At 39.3% G+C, this 22,060-nt stretch overlaps 1 protein-coding gene across 10 annotated transcripts in view; it reads left to right on the forward strand.

Annotated features, from left to right (window-relative positions):
• HHAT (hedgehog acyltransferase) overlaps positions 1-22,060 on the forward strand; it is a 152,418-nt gene that overhangs the window by 115,924 nt on the left and 14,434 nt on the right. For 7 of the 10 annotated variants that reach the window (XM_085576004.1, XM_085576003.1, XM_085576007.1 and 4 more), the window contains one exon: positions 16,054-16,266. The exons of the other annotated variants lie outside the window; for them this stretch is intronic. In XM_085576004.1, coding sequence (XP_085432130.1) covers positions 16,054-16,266 — 213 coding nt within the window. The remainder of the gene's footprint in view (positions 1-16,053; positions 16,267-22,060) is intronic. 10 annotated transcript variants of the gene reach the window in all.

The raw sequence follows: 22,060 nt of genomic DNA on the forward strand, positions 1-22,060 counted from the left end.
GCTTGGGGCGATGAGGGCATTGATCACGCACGTGCCTCCTGCTTGTGGATGGCAGCACTGGGCTGTAGTTTAACAATGGACTGCATCAGTGACTCCCCCATGTGCTGATGAAGCCACCTGCTCGTCAGAGCTTGCTGCAGTGTGCACATAGGTGATTGCTCATACAGACAGTGTGTGCAGTGCCGTGGGGCTGCCTGGCGTTCTGGAACTCATATAAAGCTGGGAGTCAGGACACTGCCTTGTTCCTCTGTTTTTGTCACTGCACAGCAGCCTGTGGGAGCAAGTTCTAAGCGTTGTCCTCACTGAAAATAGAGTCATAGAGTCTAAAGGTGTGCAAATACAAAAGGCCTGGTAAAGCTACAACGCTCTACACCCATTGTAAAATTTCTTTTTGCTGCTAGGGGCATGTAAAATAACTTCAAGGATTTTCAGTCCTTTATGAGTGATACTGACTCCCAAGCTTCTGCTGGGGCATGGAGTAGAAAGGGCACAGCTGCATATTGAAGGCCTTTCTCAGTTCATGCTTACATAATGTGCAGGATTGCGAGCATCACTAAGCAGTAATGAAATTTTTGCATTTGAACTGTTTAGTTCTTTGAAGAGGCACTTTTTAGTTCATCTTTAAAAGCTTGAGGACATTTCTTCATGGTAGTCTGCTAATGCAAGGACAGTGCTAACAGGTTGTTTCTAAGAGCTTGTCACGTTTACTTATCTACTTGATGGAAGTGAGCTCTGCAAAGGCTGCAGTGTCAGAGGAGTCAGTAAGGAGCAGCAATGAAAGAGCTGCATGATCAGTCAGACAGGACAGTTGCAACATTTCATTGTCTCTGCTTTGGCGAGCACCTGCTGCTTGGCTACTTGGAGACACCTTCAGAGCAATGGCAGATGCTTTGACCTGGATGCAAACAGCAAGGTTTGTAGCAGGTAGGAGGTAACAGCCTGGAACTCCCTTCCTCCTGAGAGGCAGCAGGCACTCTTTCACTTCAAATGGAAATTATTGGCCAGTGTCCTGCGCTGGACTTGTTCTAATCCAGCAATTTTTTTTTTTGGAAACCAGAGCAGGACAGGTAGTGGTTTTCTTGTCTCAGGGAGGTATTGAAGCTTCAAAAAATTTTCTGTCATAATATGGGTTAAAACCAGTCAAAAACCAGTTCTTTTTCCTGACCTGTCGGATAGGGTCCAGGGAGGTATGTTTACCTTGGATTTAAATTTCATTTAGATTTGAATTTTTTTAATTGAAAAATAAAATCTTAGCTTGTGTTTCAAAACAAACATTAATGGGCAGGGATTACTCTTTTATCCTGATGTAGGAAATGGTAAAAGGTTTTCTTTCACTGGGATTTTTATTTTTAATGAGAGACCACACAGAGAAAGTTTGTATAAATTTGGCTCTCTGTGTCTAGAGTTTAAGCCTCAGTGTGAGGGTATATTTTGGGTGAGGAAAGTTCTCAACTCATTACTAGTAACTAAATACCTTGTGTAGAATACCAGGACATTTCAGTGATCTCCTACTGCAACATATTTGCACATGTTGATTTTGAATGTTTCATCCTGTAGGCTCAGCATCAGATTCTTCAAAGGGAGGGAAGTTGTTCAGTCAGGATTGCAAAGAATTTGAAGTCCTGGATGGAGACAGTAGACTGCAAAAACCAGCAGATGACCTACAGTTCTCCTTCTTTTTGCTATTCTTCAGCAGTCTTTGCCTTGTTAACTCTTGGCAACCAATTCAGTGGTTTACTCCTGGTTGTATTCAGTCTATACCAAAATGTACCAATTTCAAGTAGCTCTGTAGAAGACATAAGATTAGACATTGGCCAGTTATAGGCTTATAGTGTAATATAGATATATCTGTTTATAATTGGTTTCTTACTATCTCATGGTTGGAAGTGATGTGTGGCTGGTGAGTGTTCCCACTCTGTGCCTCCAGCTCTGACTCAAATTGCTGGATGAATTCTTACCTGCTTAAGGCATTAAACAATTAACTGAAGAGGAAGGATTTCAGCAGGGCTGAAGCTCACTGCACTCTCTCCAATTCTTACATCTTGTTATCCTCACTTTGCTAATTTTCTGGCAGACAGATGTGTTTTTCTGTTGCTGTCTGCATACAAATATTTAATTAAAACAGGAAGTGGTAATGCTTCTCAGAGGCAGCTGTTGTCCCCATCTCCAAGTGCCGTGTCTTTAATAATAGCTTCAAAATGCCAAAACTGAACGGTGACCTGCTCAGTCAGTCCGTGCTGGCATCTGGTGCCTGTGCGAGGAAAGACCAGGAGCAGTGTCTGTCCATCAGAGCATTTGGCAGCAGCCTGCCTCAGGTCACACAGCAGCAGCCACATCTGGCCTGCTGGAGAGCAGGATGTTCATGGAGGAGTCAGGCTGTCAGAGAAACAAAGAACTTGGGGATGCTGTGAAGCTGGCCAGACTTTTAAAAGCAGAGGACTGTGATCACTCAGTACTGAATACAGGGGACACAATCAGTCTGATGGTTCTGCTAAAGCCCTCAGCTGCCCTCCAGGCCCCTTTGATGAATCATCACACTCTACAGCATCGTGGTGCTAACTGGCATCAAAGTGCAGTTTTCCTTTACCAGAAAGCAGCACACTGAAAACTGTCACTAATTTTTTTTTTTTTTTTTTTTGATGCAGCAGAAGCACTTCTGGTGTGTGAGGGCAACAGCACTATGCTCACTACTGCCTTTCTTGTTAGAATGTCTTGGCAAAGGTTCTTGAACAGCTTCCTTGGCTTGTTCATCCCACAAGCTTGCAGCCAGGATATTCAGAAGTAGGATATTTTAAAAAAAGCCCCACATGGTATATTGTTATAATAATGAGAACCATTTCTCTGAGTTACAATCAAAAATTGGTATATTTATATATGAAAAAGTTTTGTATAATTATCACAGAAGACTGAAAATATAAAGATGCAGAGAGGAAAAGCCATAAGGGGAAAAAAAATTTGTTCAGCATTGTCTTCCTGCTTTAATCTTGGATTTGTTGATGTTAAGAAATGTCTCAGTTAAAAGCAAGAATTCACTAGAAAATATATATATACACTAATTCATTAACTAGCCAACAGGTGAACAAGAGCCAAAGCTGGAGAATGAGTTGCCAGTTCACTGTATAATCTGTTGGTTTTACCAGAATACAATATTCCTGACAGTGACATACAAGAATGATAGTCCTTTTCAGGACAATATGTTCCATGCTGAAGGTTTAATAAAAAAAATGAAACTGAAAGGGAAAAAAAATGGAGAGAGAGAGAAAAACTGACACTCATTGAGGACTAAGAGGCAAGTATATGGAAATTAGTTTCATAATTTCTGTTTGTCATTTTCATACATAGTTTTGAAGGAAAAGTAATTAAAGTAATTGAAGTTATTTCTCTTGGATTGGCATTTATTAAAATCCCCTTGAATATGAAATGAATGTGGTTAATATAATAAAAGATCTCTTTTATTCTGTCTTTCACCTTACCACTTCACCCTGCTGTTGAGTGCTTGAAAGTAGTTTTTTTCCTACTCTAGTAATGACTATACAAATTTGTTACAGTTCTTCCTTTAAAATAGAAAGAATAAGAGAGCAAGACTATTTCACTTTTCAGGTTTGCTGGGCATGTTTTAAAATCTGTAAATATGGTCAAATATTCTCATGTAACAGAATGTGTTTAGCTGTTCAGGTTTAGAAGAAAATCCCTGCTTGCAGGTGTGTGTGTACGCATGCACACACTTGAGTGAATCTGGTATTATGACAGATTAGATGCAATATCTGATTTGGAGTCCACTAATGAGAAAGCAGCTCTGTCTTATTCTTTCAACTCCTGTTTGTGATGAGATCTCATTCCAGTAATGCCGATTAGTATCAGGTAGAGTTTTCCTTTAAGAACTGGAGAGCATCCCTGGCTTATTCCCTACAAAAATAGCTGGTAGTTGGTAATGAGCTTTTGCACAAGATCATGAGAATAAAAAGAAAGAAAAGTTCTCGATCCAGCTGCTTCTATTTCTTTTTGCTCCTTTATCTGATTGAAGCTCACAATGCAGTTTTGCCTAGAGAATGCACCTCTCTGATTTTTGCTCCCACTGTTTTTGGTTTTTTTTGGTAGTTCATTTCTAATGGTGTTAATGAAACAGTTTAAATACATGAAATAAATTAATAGAAACCTTAACATTGCAAGTGCATAATAACTAGTGATCAGTACAGTACCTTGCTCCTCAAACAAGACAAAATCTATTATTCTATTTACACAATAGATTTTTAAGAAATCAGCTTCAAGACAAGTAAGCCTTTGATTTGATGCCTGAAAAAGAAAAGAATTCTAATACTGATTTTCTGTATTTGCTGTCATACTTCAAAATTTCCATTCTATAAAAGCTCTACTCTTATACATAGCCCTAAAGTGTCTGTGAAAATTAAGCATCAGGACAACCCTGCCTCCAGCAAATATTTTAATAAAAGCACCTTAAGAGAATGAGGACAGCTGGTATATTTCATCCTTTTATAATCCTTTCAAATCCATGTAATTTCTCTTCAGTGAGGCAATTTAACTACCAGTGTTCTATGAAGTTTGACATTTCAATCACAGAACTGACTGGTTGCAGTAATGCTTATTGGTTGGTTCCATTTATTATAAACAGAATTCTCCAGTATTGCTTCAGACTTTCTGTCTGACATGGTAAATCACAATTTTGGAAAATAAATGCTATGATTCAGATTTTTAGCTGAACTTTTCTTAAAAGAGACTGCATTAAATGATATGAGTTTGGTCAAAGAAACGTATGCAGTAAGCATTGATTAGAGAGCTGTACTCATTGTTGAAGCAAATAGTCTTAACTAGGTTTGATTCAAAATATGTTGAAGCTGTGTTCTTGGAAGTTATGGATGTCTGAGCACAATGTTTCAGTTCTTGGGCTGTTTAATCAAAATATAATCATGGGATTTAAACAAGCTAAACAGGAAGTTTCTCTGCATAAGTACATATCATATATCACATCCTAGAAGATGGATAGGATAAACAGGTTGTATTTTGTCATATTTACACATTATCACTGAAAAAGATCTTCTCTGAAATGATTTTGTGAAAAAGCTTCAGCTGTTTTTATAAGAAAAACTGAGCAATCACACAAAAAAAGCAGAAGATGATTATGATTATTGTTGTCATTGTAAATTGTGACAGTAGATGACTTAGGGGATTTCCAATAGCACAGAAGCGTTGACAGTACCTTTGGATATCTAAGACCTTCAGAAAGTCTGGCCCATACTGAGTCCTTTAGCACTGAGCTCTTACTACTCTGCCAGTTTTCCTTTCAAAGAATCATTGAATGGTTTGTGTTGGAAGAGACCTTTAAAACCATGTTGTTTCAATCCCTGTGCCATAGGCAGAGACTTCTCTCACTAGACCAGGCTGCTCAGAGCTCCATCCAGCCTGGCCTTGAACAGCTCCAGGGATGGGGCATCCACAGCTTCTCTGGGCAACCTGTGCCAGTGCCTCACCACCCTTAGAGGGAAGAATTTCTATCTGCTATCTAATCTGCACCTGCCCTCCCTCTGTTTAAAGCCATCTCCCCTTATCCTCTCAATCTCTATCTGCCTCCCATAGTCTCCCTTCTTGTAGGCTCCCTTCAGGTGCTGGAAGGCCACAATCAGGTTACCCCAAAGCCTTCTCTTCTCCAGGCTGAACAGCCTCAATTTTCCCAGCCTTTCCTTGTACAAAACGCGTTCTACTACATTGTGGTGCCTTCGTTGTAGGTACTTTGTAAGTGGTAAGAGGAAGAAAATCAATTTTAGATTAACATTGCATTTCTGTCTTTTAGCTACTTTTAAAAAAACATCTTCCTGCACATTTTCTGAGAAAGCAGAAACTGAAAATTAGTTAAGACCAAACTTTCTCATTTTTATTATCAAAATAAAAAATATTTGCATTTCTTGATAGAAAAACACTTTGCATAGGGCATTAATTCACTTAGATACTTCTATCACATTATTTACTCTATTATTCTAGAACTTGAATTGACATCCACAGCTACAGCTCTTACTTTTCCATTCCTATATTTGTATAAAATCATCACCTTTTAACTTATTGAACTTTACAGCATGATTCACTAATGCAGTATTTCCTATATAAATTACTTCAATAGATTACAAAAAAAAAATCAGGTATTCAATAAATTCACCTGTGGTTCTTATTAAATTTTAAAGGAATTTGTTTAAAAGGCAAAATGCATTAAAACGTAATTTATGTGGTAGAAATTAATTCAAAATTTATTCCTTCATCTCCATGCAATGATGGATGCAACTGTTAGAAGGAATGGTTCTTTGAATGTTGTACTGAATCTTTCCTCTGGCCAGCTGTGCCCCAGCTCTCGAGTCCAATCCTTCCTTGAGCCATAACATTTGCATCAGCAAGTGCTGATGTCCACTGGTTTTGTTCCATTGGCATCTCCAGTCCAAAGTCTGAACTCTTCCTCCTCTGAGTCTCCTTTCACTGCTCTGTGGGAGTTTTCCTCTCTATTACACCTGGTGCCTGCACCTCCTCTTTCTCCTAAGATCTTTCACATCTACCATGGAAGCAAATTCCAGTAAGATTCTCTGGCTGCTTTCTGCCAGTGTATGTACAAATTATACATATTCACTGTCCATTTGGATGTTTCTTCTACATCCACATGATGCTTTTACACACAACAATTGCTCAGTTAGGTACAGAGTCTGAAAGATTTTTACAGGGATATTGGTGAGATAAGGAGCAGGCCCTCAGGGAAGCTGGGGCAAGTCTCCTGTCAGGGAGTGCTTGCACCAGAATTACTGACAGGTCATCCTGACAGAGGAACATTTTATATTTCCCCACATCTTTTATTGCAGCATGTGGGGTCTGTAAAATGCTTTGATGTCTGAGCTGTATTTAAGTGCTGGGCATTTATTGTCTTGAATCTTTTGGGTTTAGAGTTGTGGACATGGGGAGGCTGGTTTTTGTTAAGCTTTCTGTTTTATCTTCTTCACACATGGTCTCCTGCTGCAAAGATTTGGCTTAAAATTATAAAATGCAGAATTAAGTATTAAAGAGGATTTTGGAAAGGTCAGGGGGTGACTGATGAACAATCTGGACTTACCATGTAAAATCACATGGAGGGAAAAATGCTCCTGATGTGAAACTGGAAGGACTTCTCTTCCTTGCTTTGCTCTGGCATGCCATGTGCCAGCCTGAGGACTCTGCCTCCCAAGGTGGGGGCTGAGCTAATGCATACCTGAATTCACAAAACTAACAGAAAGCGCCTCTTTTTCTCAGAAATAGAAAACGCAGTTTCCATTTTGACTGTTACAGTATTACTGTCACATAAATTTGTGGGAAACAATCCTGGATAGAAGCTGCTTTGTATACAATTTCCTGATAATTCCTGAAAATACCCTTTTCCTTTGCTATGAGGCATCTTTTAGTTCTGTGTTTCCAGGGCTGTTTGTGTCAATGTATTTCTGAGCTCAGCAAAACCTCAAAAGCCTGGAGGTGCTCATTTAAGAGAGTCTGATGGTGATTGCTCCTGCCACCTCCAGAGATCTTTTAAAGTGGAAAGAAGATTGGAAAGATCAGAGGGTAAAAATTAGGTTTTAATGGCAATTCCAAGAGCACGTTGGAGAAGTAGATCTGACACACTCTTGTTTTTAGCTGGATTTTGTGTTTTGCATGTAGATGGAAGGGAAAGATGGGTTCACAATACTGTGTGTGCTTGGTTTTTCAAAGCTATCCAGTCTTCTCCACTGCTGTTTCCTAATCAGTGACTGATTCATGCAATAAAGAAAATTCCAAAGAGGCTGCAGATTTTGGTTATTGGAGAATTACTTTTGATGCTTTTTTTCCAAATCAGAAGTACCTCAAGCACCTAAAATATACTGAGGTGAAACCCTGTGTACAGGTGAGATGATACCTAAATGGCCAGGAAAGTCAAGGAGTGAGACTTTGAACATATTTCACTGACTGAGGGAGCCCTGCTTAGGCATCATGGGACAGCCTTTTGCCATATGAAGAAAAGTTACCAGACCTTTTAGAAATCTGGTATCTTTCAAATCTACTCCAGTGGGATGAGCTCAAGAAGAACAATGAGCAGTTTTCTCACCTACTAGTGAAAGACAGGTAGTGAATAAGAACTGAGAGGCAGAATAATATGAAAAAATATGTTTAGCCTAAATATTCCTATACCTTTGAACCCTAAGCACTTACTTGGGCTGAAATAAGACTGCATAGTCTTAGTGTTTTCCAACAGTGATAATAGAAAACTGAAGAATAGTATTTCTGTAATAATCCGTTAAAAAAATTGAATTGATGTATTAATGTGGTTAGAAGCACCTTACATTTCTTGCTACGAGACTATTAATCATTTATTTGCTTTTTGTTTGTTTTTTTGGGGGTTTTTTGGGTGTTTTTTAGTTTTTATTTCTCCTTTCATTCAGGCCAATTACTAGAAACCACTCAGACAAAACGCTTCAGGCATCTCCAAGTGTGGTGCTGAAGTACATACTGCCAGGTTGGCAGGCTTCTTTGAAAGGCTAGAGGCAAGACTTGACATTTAGTTGGAGAAGAAAAGGAGGAAAAGGAGAAGGGAAGTATGGGAAGCACTTCATATTAATGCCCCAGAGGTGAAGAACAGTTGCCTCTGTCAGCATTTGGCTTTTTATCATGTGGGAATTGACCACTCTTTTCTTACTCAGAAATTCCTGCTGAAGTTAACAAGGGCAGTTTTGTTCTTTTGATATGTAAATGTTATTTAAGTTATTTAGGGAGTCTGATCTGAAACTGTGTCAGGATGCAGGACAAAGCCTTAGTGCTGATGTAGGCTGTAACTTCTTTGCATCCTTCTGTCTTGCTTGTTAGTGCTTGCAGGTCATGCACTGTGGTCTAGGCAGAGATGCAGCCTGGAGCAGACACCACTGGACTGTAAGTGTGGCTGACTGTCCTGTTCTCTCTCTGGTTTTGGGGAAGAAAAAACCCTTGCCTTGGAGGCACATACCTGCTCACATCCTGTATTTGGTGGCCCATTTTGTTCATGAGAATAAGAGTTAATGGTAAGAGAGCATGCAGCAGAGCTTGGCAGGTTTTGGAGAAAAGCAGGAAGGTGGTGAAAGGATGAGATGATTTCCATTCACAGAATGATTCTGAAGATAGGCAGATTTGTAGTTGAAAGGTAACCAAATGCTGCAGTGAGAACGTTGAGTAGATGGAGAAATTACAGCAAAATTTGTTCAAGTGAAATTTGCAGATTCAGAGCAGACACAATGTCACCTTTTGTTTTCTAAATACTTTTCATGAAAGTTAGGAGATCTAACACTTTCCAGAAGTCTGGCAGTTATTTGTTAAACAATTTAATTCGACAGAAGTATTTTGATCTATCTAAAATACAATCTAAAATTGTGTCCTTTTTTGACTGAAGTAGACAAAAAGTTGTTTATTTTCCTGTCATCTACTCCAAATATTTTACTAGAGAAATACATAATTTTAGTACTCAAGTATTGTTATTTACTAAAATATTGAAAGTACTCCTTTTCTCAGATGGAATGGTGTGGGGGATAGTTTGCAGGGTGGGGCAGGGGAGGATTGTGAGAGAAGGTCCTGTCATGTACTCATAAATGTGAAATCCCAAAATAACTGTTGCAAGCAAGTGGCGTATTTTCAATATGAGGTAGGCATCAATATTTCCCCTACTTTCAAGCCAAGTCCCTCCAATTATTGAGTGCTCATCTCCCAACTGAGTTGCTGGGAGTGGTTGTCACTGTACAACAAAGAGCATCATACCCTGGCAACCCAGATGTATTTCCTTTAAAATTGGTAGCAAATTCCCCCTATTTTGTCAGTACTATATTTAAATGTCTCAGTCTTCTTTTGTCAGGTAAACTCATTTTCTACAAAGACCAAAGGATATAAATCTGGGCCTTATTATGTCATACGAAAACTTTTGTAGGAGCTTATTCTAGATATGTTAAACCTTTCATTTACTGCAGTCAGCTTTGTTTCTTTCACAGACAGTTTCATAGCCTTAAAAAGCACCATCAAGGTGTTGTTTTTAAGAAACCTTCTCCAAGCTGTGAGGCTGTCTCACAGAAGGCTAATTTGGGTAAGCTGCATGCTGAATTTTACACAGCCTGCTTTTAATACACTTGCTGCTCCGTGCTGGTCTGAAGATCTGTCACCTGACTCCAAAAATGAATCCAAGTTTTGTCACATCAACTCTGCAGGAAGTTGCTGTTTGCAGCTATTGAGCTGCTTCAGCTTGTGTGGTGGCAGTTGTGTCTTTTATCCCATCAACAGCTCAGTGCCTTCCTTTTATTCTGGGTCATGCTGCAAAACAAAGCAAATGAAGAAAAAAATCTAAAGGAGCCCAAAGTTAATTTTTACTTGATAGCAGCATGACAGTGCTTCCTGGGGGACATTACTGATGACTGCTCTTGGTGTAAGGGACAGAGGCCCTGGTTAGAGGGAGAGCTGTTGTATTTAATTATGTAAGTAATTAAGCTCTGCTCCATGCACTAAGGAGAGGTTATCTCTGAGTGATGCAAAGAGATCTGATGCCAAATTTCTCAAGGAATAATGGATTCCCAAAGAATGTGTGGAGTTGGTCTGGGATTCCTTTGGAGGACCACTTTTCAGAGAGGGTAAAACCATGAAGGGATTTCTGCCAGAACCTATCTGATGCTTGGTTCTGTGCTCTCACTTTGTATGGTTAGGGCCATACATATGCAGAGGGCACCTTTGCAAGTACAGGAATGCCCACAGGCCATACCACCAGGACACTTCACATAAATCCATGCTTTGTACCATTTCAGTGAAATGCTTCCTTAGGCTGAAACAGCACATAATGTCATGAATACACTTGTAGCTTTTACCAGCACAACTGTGTAAAACAGGCATTGAACCATTTTATACTGTTAATTGTGTGCAGCTTAGTCATAAAGGACACAAGAGTTTTTCTAGGGCATTCAATGTCATCTTTCTGCCTTATGCTGAACATAAATGCTGTCCTAATCACAGCAACCACAGTTAAAACCCTTTTCTAGTAGCAGCAAGATGATTCTGTTGTTTCTCAGGCATCCTTTCCAATGAGCCTGATGGTAACACTATCGTGAAGATCTGTGTACATCGCTGTGTGAGCTAACCTGTTTAATGATGTATTAAACATTAATTTTGCATTAACCTGATAATGCAAATTTTATATCATGATGCTCTTTCTGGATAAAAAAATAAATAGCACCTGTCTTTATTTCAGTAAAACCTCTGTTTCACTTAGCAATGTCAGACAAAATTGCTCAAAAGTTTCCCAAAATACCCATCCTTATAAACCTGGTTTGTCCAAAATTGTTACTTCTGAGGAGAGAGCAAGTGAGCATGGTTTCTTCTCCTAACTTCATTTGAATCTGCTTTGGTCACTTTAAGGTTATAATAGATTGCCAGGTTTCCGAGCAGCAAAATATGGCAATAGATGTATGTATCCCTTTGTTGTCCACTATTGTATTTTTGACCTAAATATTTGAAGAATTTTGTGATTCCAGTTGCTTTACAAGTAGCGAGGGGAAACAAAGGAATAGGGTAAGTGGTGGAACTGGGAGTAGATTTTGGCTCTTGTGCCTGATGTCAGTCAGTAGTAATTCATATTCATTCCTCCCTGTGATGTGCTTTTCCATAGCCCTGCTTTGACACCAAATTCTTTGGGGTTTGTGAGTTTGTGAGCTCAGTAAACACAGAGTGATGAGCAAGAAGTGGTCACAAAGCAGAAGCACAGTAGTGTTAGAAGATCCTTTCAGTGCATTGGTTTTTGTGCTTTTTGAGCTGCCACTGGTCTTCTGTGGCAACAGTACATGAAAAATCCACTGTATTGTATATAAAAGGGATTGCCATGAACTAATCATTTCTCAATTTGTTTGACTTATGGCAGATTTAGAAAGGTCAAGTCCTTGTTAAAAATGTCCTGTTCAGTCACTAATGCAAAGGTGTCTTCTTTTTCACTGGGATAAGCATTGCTGCTCTGTCTCTCACTGAAACTGGCTTCTGCAGTGCAGTCAAACACAAGATCTGTCTCATATTTCTTTTTTAAGTAACACTATTGCTGATGAAAGGTTGTGAGATGAGGACAGGAGAAGCTAGGAGATAGAGTCAGCATTTACTTGCTTTGACAGTCCAGAAGAATTGTCACAATGTATCTTTTAGATGAAATATCTCTTTTGGTTCCATCCCCCTTTGTTCCCTCCAGGATTGTCTGTTTTAATGTGTTTGTCGTGCATAGGTTAGTGGTCCTTTATGATGCTCTTATTTTTATTTTTGTGGTTTTTTTCTTCCTCTTGAGAATCTGCCCTCACCTTTACTGTCCACTGCTCAGGTAATGTGAAATAGTGAGATGGTTTTCTCATGGTCTGGGCTCTTGATGCCTCCTGGTGAATGCTAAAGACTGTCTGGAAGCATCTGTAAAGATGTAGTTTCTGCCAGTTGTGGGCCATACTGGAAAGTCTGATTTACTTCAAGCACTTACTGGATAGAAACCAAATGTAGTCTGGGGAGCAGGGAGAGGACTCTCTCTTCCATTTAGCCACAGGAGAGTGTGCAAGCTGTGAGATTATAGAAAATGCTGGGGTGTTTATGTAGTGGCTCTAATTTCCTTCCAAAGGAGGCAAAGAGCTGAGCCCACCATTGGGGGCAGCTCTAGAGGGAGCCTTTAGCTGAAGCTTCCTGGGGAGAAGCATGTTTTCATTTGGAAATCTAATCCAATATAAGTAATACCCTATCAAAAGCTATATGCATTGTTGCTACAACATGGTGTGCAGGTACTACAATGAGCATGGCTTACTGACAAAATAAAAAAAGAAGGAAGATATGCCACAGACCCAGATGTCACATCTTAGAATGCTAAGTCTTCAACATGATTGTGAAAAAATAAGGAGTGTTTCAGGCTTTTTTGTCTTGCTTGCACTTTGCACTTTCTGTATCTCCCCGCTGTCTGTGGTGTTACATAATGTGTGTATGATTTTATCTCAGTGCAGGCACAGAGGTCTGCCTGCAGTAACCTTCCTGTACTTGTGTTACAGGAGTAAGTGCTGACCCATCAGCTCTCTTGAAACTGAGACCATGGCAGTGCTGTGCTTGGCCAAGGACACACAGTTTATGAGAGTTTTAATCATTGAAGTTAATTGCATCAAGACCTTGTATTACATGTAGTATTTTGACAAATTTGCACTGGGTTTGAGATGACACGAGTTACTTCCATGACAATACCAAATTAATGTATGGACTGATTAGATCTCCATTAGTCAAAGACAGTGGTTTACTTAAGGGTTTTTGTAGAATTTTTCTACCATTGTGTGAGTTCTGCAGGAGTAATTTAATTATTAATTGAGTTCAGCTTTATGTATTGCTGTCTTCATCAAAGAAGTTGGCTACTGACAGCACTTGTATTTAATGTTCTGGTAAGCCTGATTGAGATACAAGATTAAGTCCACTTATATCTCCAAGAGGAAGGCAATAAAATTTTTCTGCACTAATGAGATGACAGCTATAATTAAGCTGCTGGTCAACCTGTGCCAAGCTTACAACTCCTCACTGTAGACTATCTTAAGTCTTCAGACTACAACAAAACTAGCATCCTTAGCTTTGAAAGAAAGCTCAAAAGACTGGACCTGCTTTTTGTCTGATGAAGGCCACCCTAGTTAGTCCTAACTTGATATTACACACCGGTCATTTTTGGGGGTCTCTTTTGCCACATGACCTTTGGTATCCATTCTGCACATATGGGATGCATGTATGCACCAAAGGCACGAGGCAAGCTGAGCTGGCTGTTGCCCCTGCTGAAGGCACACTCAAGTGCTTGTGTTTACAAGTTTTTTTTGCTTTTATGACTTAAAATAACCAATTCAGATTTGAAAAAATATATTGTTATTGAGTCTTTCTTACAGTCTACTTTTCTAAAAAAAGTATTTTTTTAACAAGAGTATTAGAATGTTTTAGTCTCTCATAACGTACTTGATTAAGATCATTTGTCATCTAAGGTGACATATAGTGCCCATTCTTTGCCCATATTCTAAGTGGACTGTTAGATCAGTATTGATGAGCTGAAGAGGCCTCTTATGTCTTCTTTTTTAGTGAAGAAAGAATATTTTTTCAAATCTGTGAGTTTAATCCTTGCTTCCCACCTTTTATGTTGCTGTTTCCCTAGTTGTGTTCTCAGTCCACCTAAGACATCTCTTCCTTTTCACTGAAGAACTACTTGATCACTTAATCACTAAAGTTTTTAATATTTTTTGTCTAGAGTGATGCCAATGCATTTGAGTCACCCTTCTGCTCTTGTCTTTCAATTTATTTTGTTTTAAGTCCTCCAATAGCAGATGAAAATGGAGGCACAAATGATGCCACAACTTCTCAAGTATTCTACCCAATAGTTATAACATCTGTTGTAGTTTGGGTTAGGATTTAAAACAAATTAAGCTACATCACTCTCTGCAGAATAAAAGAATAGTTCATTATTATATTTATTATATAAGCCATAGAAGATACAGGGACTTCAGAAAAAAGGAAGGTAAAGATGTTAGTAAGTTGGTAATGACCTTGGTCCATCTGCCAGGATAATTTTTCTGCCTTGGTAATTGAAATGTATTAAAGTGTGATTGAAAGGTCATCAAGGATGCAAGTCAAAGACTTAAGCACAGTTTCTGATGAAAACATTTAGTATTGTCGTCGACTTTTATGAGCAGCTGAAGGACTCTGCCAAATGGTAAATTTTGCTTATTTAATCAGGCTTCTTTGTTACGACAAACTTTGACTGCAGCTGAGCTCTTCACTTGAGGCCAGTACTCACTGAAGGACAGACTAAGGTCTTTTATCCATAGTTATCTTGCAGTTTGTCAGAAAAGTGAACACTGAGACAAATCCCAATGCAAAGTAATTCTTCAAGGGGGAAAAAGGACTTAACAAGAGCGGTTTTGACCCATATGATGAATACAGTGTGAGGAGACGTGAAGAGTGCTAAAACTTGGGTTGCAAAATTTGATCCAAACAAAACTTTCAAAATTTATCCTAGATGTACCAGTATCTGTTAAAAAGATTTTTTGAAAGAAATTTGTAAAGTGATATAGGGTGGCTGTAGAACCAGACTGTGCTTTTAAGATTTTCAAATAGGGAAAAGAACCAGTAAAACAAATGAATACTTTTCTTTTTAAATGTCCATTTCCTGTGCAAAAATCAACTGCATTCAGTGACCATGCATAACATTTGTGAAGCTCTTCCATTGCATCCAGAATAATTACTTCAGCATGAGGCATTGATTTTTAGCAATAATTCATGTAGAATCAGTAGAAGAGCCAACTGAAAATAAAGGAGAAGAGAAGAAAATGAACCCTGTGTCCTCTCTGTTATGTATGCTAATTATTGCCAAAGATATTGGCATTACTCTCCTTGTCAAGATCAGGAGTGATACTGCCTTCAGAAGAAAAACAGCCTGTTTTGTCAGGGTGAGTGATATACCCTGTCCCCCTGCCCCCACCCTGGCAAAAAAAAGGCAATCTTTTGGTTCCCCAACTAGTCAGGGTAAATTATGGACACTCTGCACTCTACCCTTCTTCAACACTAGCTTTACCCATGCCCAGCCAACCTCTGTAGCCACCATGCTCTCTTGATTGAGCATCTTGGTATTTCAGTTTAAAAATGAGGATGTGGGGAAATGTTGTTTTGACATGTAGTGATTGTAAGCAAAGATATTTGATCACAGTCTGGGCCTGCCTGAGATGCATCATTCATTAATTAGCCCAAAATTATCTGTAAAATGAGTAATCCATGTAGCCACACCATTGCCCATGAACTGTGATCTGAAATCAGATCAGATCCAGTTGTGTTCTGTTGGATCCTCTTAATTATTCTGGTTGTGTGGCTGATCCCATAAAGGCAGCATGCACCACACACACTGGGGACAGATTTGCAGAGATGATTGTTTAGCAGAGACTGTACATATGGAAATTTGTTCTCATTTCTTCCTTTGTGCTATCCCATTTACAAATGGAAATGACTGCTTCGTAGCCAGTTCTCATTATATTTCTCTCCCAGGAGATGTGAAATTAGCACTAGGAGAAATTCAGCAGTGGTTGGGAGTGAAGCCCAAGTCTCTGGCTGCCCCCACCAGGAGAGGGGAGCAGGGAGTCAGTGGGGCTGGCAGGATCCTGCCCTCTCCAACATGTCTCAGAAAGGCACAGAAGAAGAAGAAGAGGAAACTACTTGAACAGTACAGAGTTCATGCATCATGGATCCCTCCAGAGAGGTGTAGGTATACACTGGTTTTGAGCAAGATGTGTGTATTGGTGTTGGTAACTGTCATGCTTAAGATTTGCAGCACTGCTTATATTACACTGAATAGCTGAGCCCAGGTGGGACAGAGGGTGTAACAGCCATGCATCAGATCATATTCCTTGCTAGTTTCAGTGGGCCAGAGAAACACATGGAAAGATTATATCTCATTGCACTAAACTGCACTTTGTTAAAGAAGGCAATTTAAACATAGGATAAAACTTTTTGGCAAGGCATAGTAATTCTATAACTTTGTTACACTTTTATGAAATTGAAAGGTTGTGAGGGATTTTTTTCCTTCTAGAAAAGGGAATAGGCTGGTAAATATATAACAATTTGAAAAGATGGAGTTCTGTGAGATCTTTTTTAAATTTAAATGTTTCTGTATATGTTTTGCTACACCGGTGCAGCCATCTTACCTGAAAGGAACATTGTGAGTGATCCCCTTCAGCAGCTGCTCAGGAAGCTTTCTTAAAACAGGGAAGCAAGGAGAGCAGCTAGGCTGTTACAAGATTTAAATCTTTCCATTCCCATTCTTTACATTGCTCTAAGCCAGCTACAAGGCAAAGAAGGGTTGCATCTCTCAGCATCAACTTGGGTTGACAGAATGGTTTTGATCTCCCTGACCATGCTGGTGGGTAACTCATCCAAATTTGTGCTGATCAGCCTTCCTCCCCTTGGGTGGCTGCTTGCTTGCCTGAGACCACATCCCTGGAAAGTAGAGCAGGGCTTAGCAAATGAGATCCCTGTCCTTGGAAATGCTGGCAGATTTTGCATGTTGCTATAGCTGCCTGGGGATTTCTAATCTGTGTTTTCTGACACAAGTGATGAATGGTTTACCAGCTTTTGCTTCAGATGACCTCTGTGCTTACACAGCTCATACAGGGAGGCCTGTATTTTCAGATACTCTCTGGGCTTTATGTTCCCTAGTTCATACAGAAAGCAGAGAATAAGGTATTCCCTCCTCAAACTCAGTAGGTGTACTCTTGAAATCCAAAATTTGTTTTCTGAGAATGTACAAGCAAATTGTCTATTTTTGTCCTTGAAGTCAGTTAAATATTGATATCATTCAAGGAATTTTAAATTAGTTTTCTCTTTTGTTTCAAGTGGTCTTGATGATGGACTAACACAGATTTGTTCCCCCCCACCCCCACCAAATTAAAATTAATTTACTCTTATCCACAAGCTATATAATTTAACTATTTTACTGATAATTCTTCTATTTAGTGGGCTGCAGCAGGATCAGGTCAGCTGGTGCAGGTAAGTGAAACAATTGTTCTTTCAAAAAGTGGTCAACTGAGGCAATCCTGTATGGATCTTTTGCTCCAGATAACTTGTGTGCAACAATTCTATTTCATGGGATATTCCACCAGTGGGATGGAGATTGTTGTCAAGGTTTTCTGTTGGCTCATGGCCACCTTTAGGCATCACTGTCTCTCCTGGGCTGTTTCCTTAAATCTGCATCAGGCCTTTTCTTTGCCCTTTGGTGACAGTGTGAAAACAAGACACAAGCAGAAGGGGAGTAACTTCAGACAGCCTGAGAGCAGCAGTTCCAAATGCCTTAGTCCTGCATCGATTGCTGAGGCTCAGTGAACGACTGCAGGATTGCCTGGTTACCTCATCTGTGCACTTCCATCCCTCAAGATATTTGTATTTCTGTTAAGTGAGAACTCAGCTCAGTGACCTCACTTGTAGTGTTAGCTTTTCACTGATATAGCAATTATCAACATGCAGTGTTCATGTAAATTAACACTGTGCTCAGCCCTTCTCTTACTGCACTAAGCTCTAGTAGTTAATATAATGTTTATCCATGGAGCATTTCAGCTACAAGAGCTCTATGATAAGGAGCTGTTGTTTGTTTGTTGCTAGCGTAGCTGGTTGTAAATACTTGTTAAATTTGTCACGCTGTCTGCTTTTTTCCTAATTCTTAATGCTGTGAAGACACAAGACAGCACCATGGAATAGCTGCAGTGGTCTTGGAATATGAGTGGCTTTAAGGATGACAAGGAAAAATGGCAGATTAAAAAATAGGTTGCAGGTAGGAAGGGGATTGTGAATAATTAATCTTGAAATCATTCTTCACGTTTTAAAAATTAATTATTTTACAGTAATTTAAGCATCTCATATTCATGACCATTTCAGGGTATCTTAGCCAGAAATCACGTTGAGGAAATAAATTACAGTGCTTCACCTTTTTACCTAAATGTTTGCTTGCTGGTGATTGATGGCATGTGTCTGAATCCCTGGTTTAAGTCCTCTTCTTTTGTGAGTATTATAGCCTTGATTTCTCAAGAGCTCCCTAACACTAAAAGGCAAGAGAAGGAGTTTCATTGTATTTGAAAAGCCTGACACACAAACCTAAATCCAAGAACCCCAGTTAGACTGGTACAGAAATCTTCCTGAAATTTGAAGCTCTAGTAGAGGGGAAGTTAATTCACCTTTCTGCTCAGCATGTCTTTCTATATATAACATGGGCATCTCTCTGCTCAGTGAGAGGCAGATGCTCATCTCAGGATCCTGCCAGGCAACAACTCCCAGCTCTGCCTTTGGGATGTTCATGTTCTCCTGGGGAGTTAACTCTTCATTCTCCTGTTTCATCTTAAAGCTGTAACAAAAGGAGGCTCCTGGCTCTGGTGTTTCCATTCTTATATATAACACTCAGCAGATAATTACAACTGAAAAATGCCCTAAAATCTTTGCAAGTCTCATCTTTATGTACTTGTTCACACCATGTTTAAGGAACTTCTGTTGGGAATACCTGAGCAGACATTTAATGATAAACACATAGTGCTGTCCTAAGCCAGATATATGACTCTAAAATATTTTCTTTGCAGAGCACTTCATAGAGGTAGCTCTTTTGCCTTGCTTCTGGGTGAAGATGGATCTTTGTTTACAATAATGCTTTCAGAGTATTTTGTCTCTGTTTTAAAAATAAATGAGCATTAAGATTTCATATTTTGTGGGCTTTGATCTTATATTAGCTGTGTGTAGGTCTCAATTTAAGACATGGGAGGAGAGGGAAGGTTGCTTGTGATTTACAGATTCACCCCTTCATAATCTGAAAACTAAAGCTGGTTGGTTGGATTTCTTTTCCTTTCTCATTAGCAATTTTGGCAGAAAGATTCTGACAGGCAGTTTGCATCAGTCTTCCTTACTGTTAATTCAAATTCAGCAGTAGCGTGAATATGGCTCTTTTGATTTTAGTTGAATTACTCCAGTCAACTTGATATGCATGAGACCACAATTACTGCCTAAAATACCAGGCTTTTTTCCATTGACTAGCTCTGCTGGGAAAACTAGTAGAGGGTGAAGATTTATTTTAAAACATGAGGCAGAAAGCATAACTCCTGTGAAATTTTTTGTTCTTTATACAAGGGTTAGAAGTAAAAATGCTTAAGGTAGGATATCACAAAAACATTCCAAGAAATATAGAGTGAAATTATCCTGCTTGTATCAGGTGACACATACTGGGGAAATAATCCTTCTAGTCTACATTGTGCAGCATCTGGAGAGCTGGTAGTGGTCATGGTAGTTAGCATTAAATGAGGTTCTATTTCCAAAGACAAAATAGAGAATCTCGGGATACTTGCATCCAGATTGCATTTACTAGCAAATAGCAGAGCATGGTGGTAGTGGTGTTTTTTGGGTTTTTTGTTTGTTGTTTGTTGTTTCTTTTTCTTTTTTTTTTTCATTTCATTTGCATTCTTAGTGCAATGAAAATAGTTTTGGCATCATCACTTATTGTATTGGGGGGGTACTTTATAAAAGCTAGAGGATAGGCTAATATTTTTGCTCTACTTATGAATTTGTTTATTTGCAGCTTGTCTAATTAACAGGAAAAAGCATGGTCAGCAGCCTTAGCCCTGACATAGGTTAAATTGATATCTTGTTGCTTAACAAAGTGTTTATCAGCACAAAACTTTCTTCAGTGCCATCAAGCATAAAAGAAAAATTATTTTAGCTATGGTAAAACCTGGTTCCATGCACAATAAGAACACAGGAAAGCCACAACTTTTGTGACCTCTGTCTACTAAATCCAACCTACTTGTATTAAGAAAACACTAGGAGACTTTGGCTTTTTGCTTTCAATAATGCTGATCTGAATGATTTGTGGTCATCCTGTGTTGCAGCTGATGGTCTTTGACTGTTATCTCTCCATTTTCAGTTTTCAGCTGTGATAAGTACTTAGAAAGCCACAGATGTAAGCATTATTTGGGATGGTATGATTTAAAATTCACATAAGTAGATTACTGTGTTGCACATTTGTTAGAGCATTTTGCTGGAACTGCTTCATGTCTACTGAAGAGGCAGTTTTTGTGGTTACTGCCAGTGTACCTGGCTGAGGTTCAGGTCGAGACCTGGATGCTTAGAATTTTGTCCTTCTCAGTCATCTTTCCAGATACTGCATGGGACAGAGCTCAGTTATCCTTACAGCATTTCCATTGATTTCCTTCGAAAACTACCTATTGTACAGTAATATTTTTATTAATATTTGGACCTTTTCCATGCCCACCAGCTGAAGTGTCTTCAATGCCTGGAAATCTATAGGAATAGGCCAGGTCAGCCTTACCTGATCTCCCAAGCTGGTTCCCACTGGTTAAGCTGCTCTGCTCCCAAGCTGCACAATGGGTGGAGGGGAAATATGTGAGAGGATGGAGATGCCCAGCTGGCACCTAGAGAGCTGTGTTTGCTGGCAGATCTTATTGTCTGTCCTTTGACACATGTGCAATGTGGAGGCTGAAAGTAGCAGCAAAAACACCTGCTCTGAATCGTGTTAGGGCTTTGATACAGCACAGCTGAGAACAGGCAGAGTTTTCTTTTCCAAATATCTGAAGACTAATTGGGTATCAAACTGCACCATGTTTGTAACACATGCTGTGTGACATTCCCTGCTGCAATGGTCAGACAGGTCCACCTGGAAGTGACAAAAAGACATGAAATTAAAATTTAAAAATGAAGAGTTTATCTAGCCCAGCATTTGGAGATGCTTCAAACATTGGGCTAGATAATAGGCTTTTTTCAACAGATATGTAGTTTGGAATGTGTTATTTTTTTCTGAAAAAGTGGTATCTTTACTGAACCTTTAAGTATGTTAGTAATTGTAGGTAAGAGTTGTCTTGGCCTCAAATGCTGGTTTGCTTTGGCTTTTTATTATGCTTGACAGACTGGTGCCTGTTCCCCCTCCTTCCCACCATTGTGTCTCTTTAATTCCACTTTACAGAGGAGTTCCTTCAGTGTCTTTGTCACATTTGAACTTTTGTTTAAGAATAAATTTTCCTGAGTGCTAAGCCTTACAGCAACTTAGGTACTTCCAAATCAAAGTCAGAGTAGATGTATGCTTGTTCCTCCAGCCAAGCTTTTCAGGGAGATTAGTTCTTCTGACTTCAATTGATTTAATAACTCCTCTGCACTTGAAGACTTCTGAGGACTGTGCAGCCAAGGCATATCTAAAAATAACATGTAGGTCCAAGAGCCACTAAGGCAGTTTTGGAGAATGCAAAACATAACTACAGCCCCCTTCTCTTACATCTCACGGGTTGGAAGGAACAAAGGACTGTTTCCTAGTGTTTTGATGATGATGTGAAACCTGGGTATGCCCAAAACATCGCCAGTGTGATTCTTTTTCATTACTGTGGGTGATGAGGAAATTTGAAAGAGCTTCCTTCTGGATATATGATTAAATGTAGGTTCAAATTATTTGAACTGAGATAATAAGGATATAACTGGTCTTTTGAGAGCTGTGATCCAGAGTATTACTTTTCAGTTGAAA

This window comes from Lonchura striata, chromosome 3 (assembly GCF_050655825.1).
Source record: "Lonchura striata isolate lonStrDom1 chromosome 3, ASM5065582v1, whole genome shotgun sequence".
In the NCBI taxonomy this organism is placed as follows: domain Eukaryota; kingdom Metazoa; phylum Chordata; class Aves; order Passeriformes; family Estrildidae; genus Lonchura; species Lonchura striata.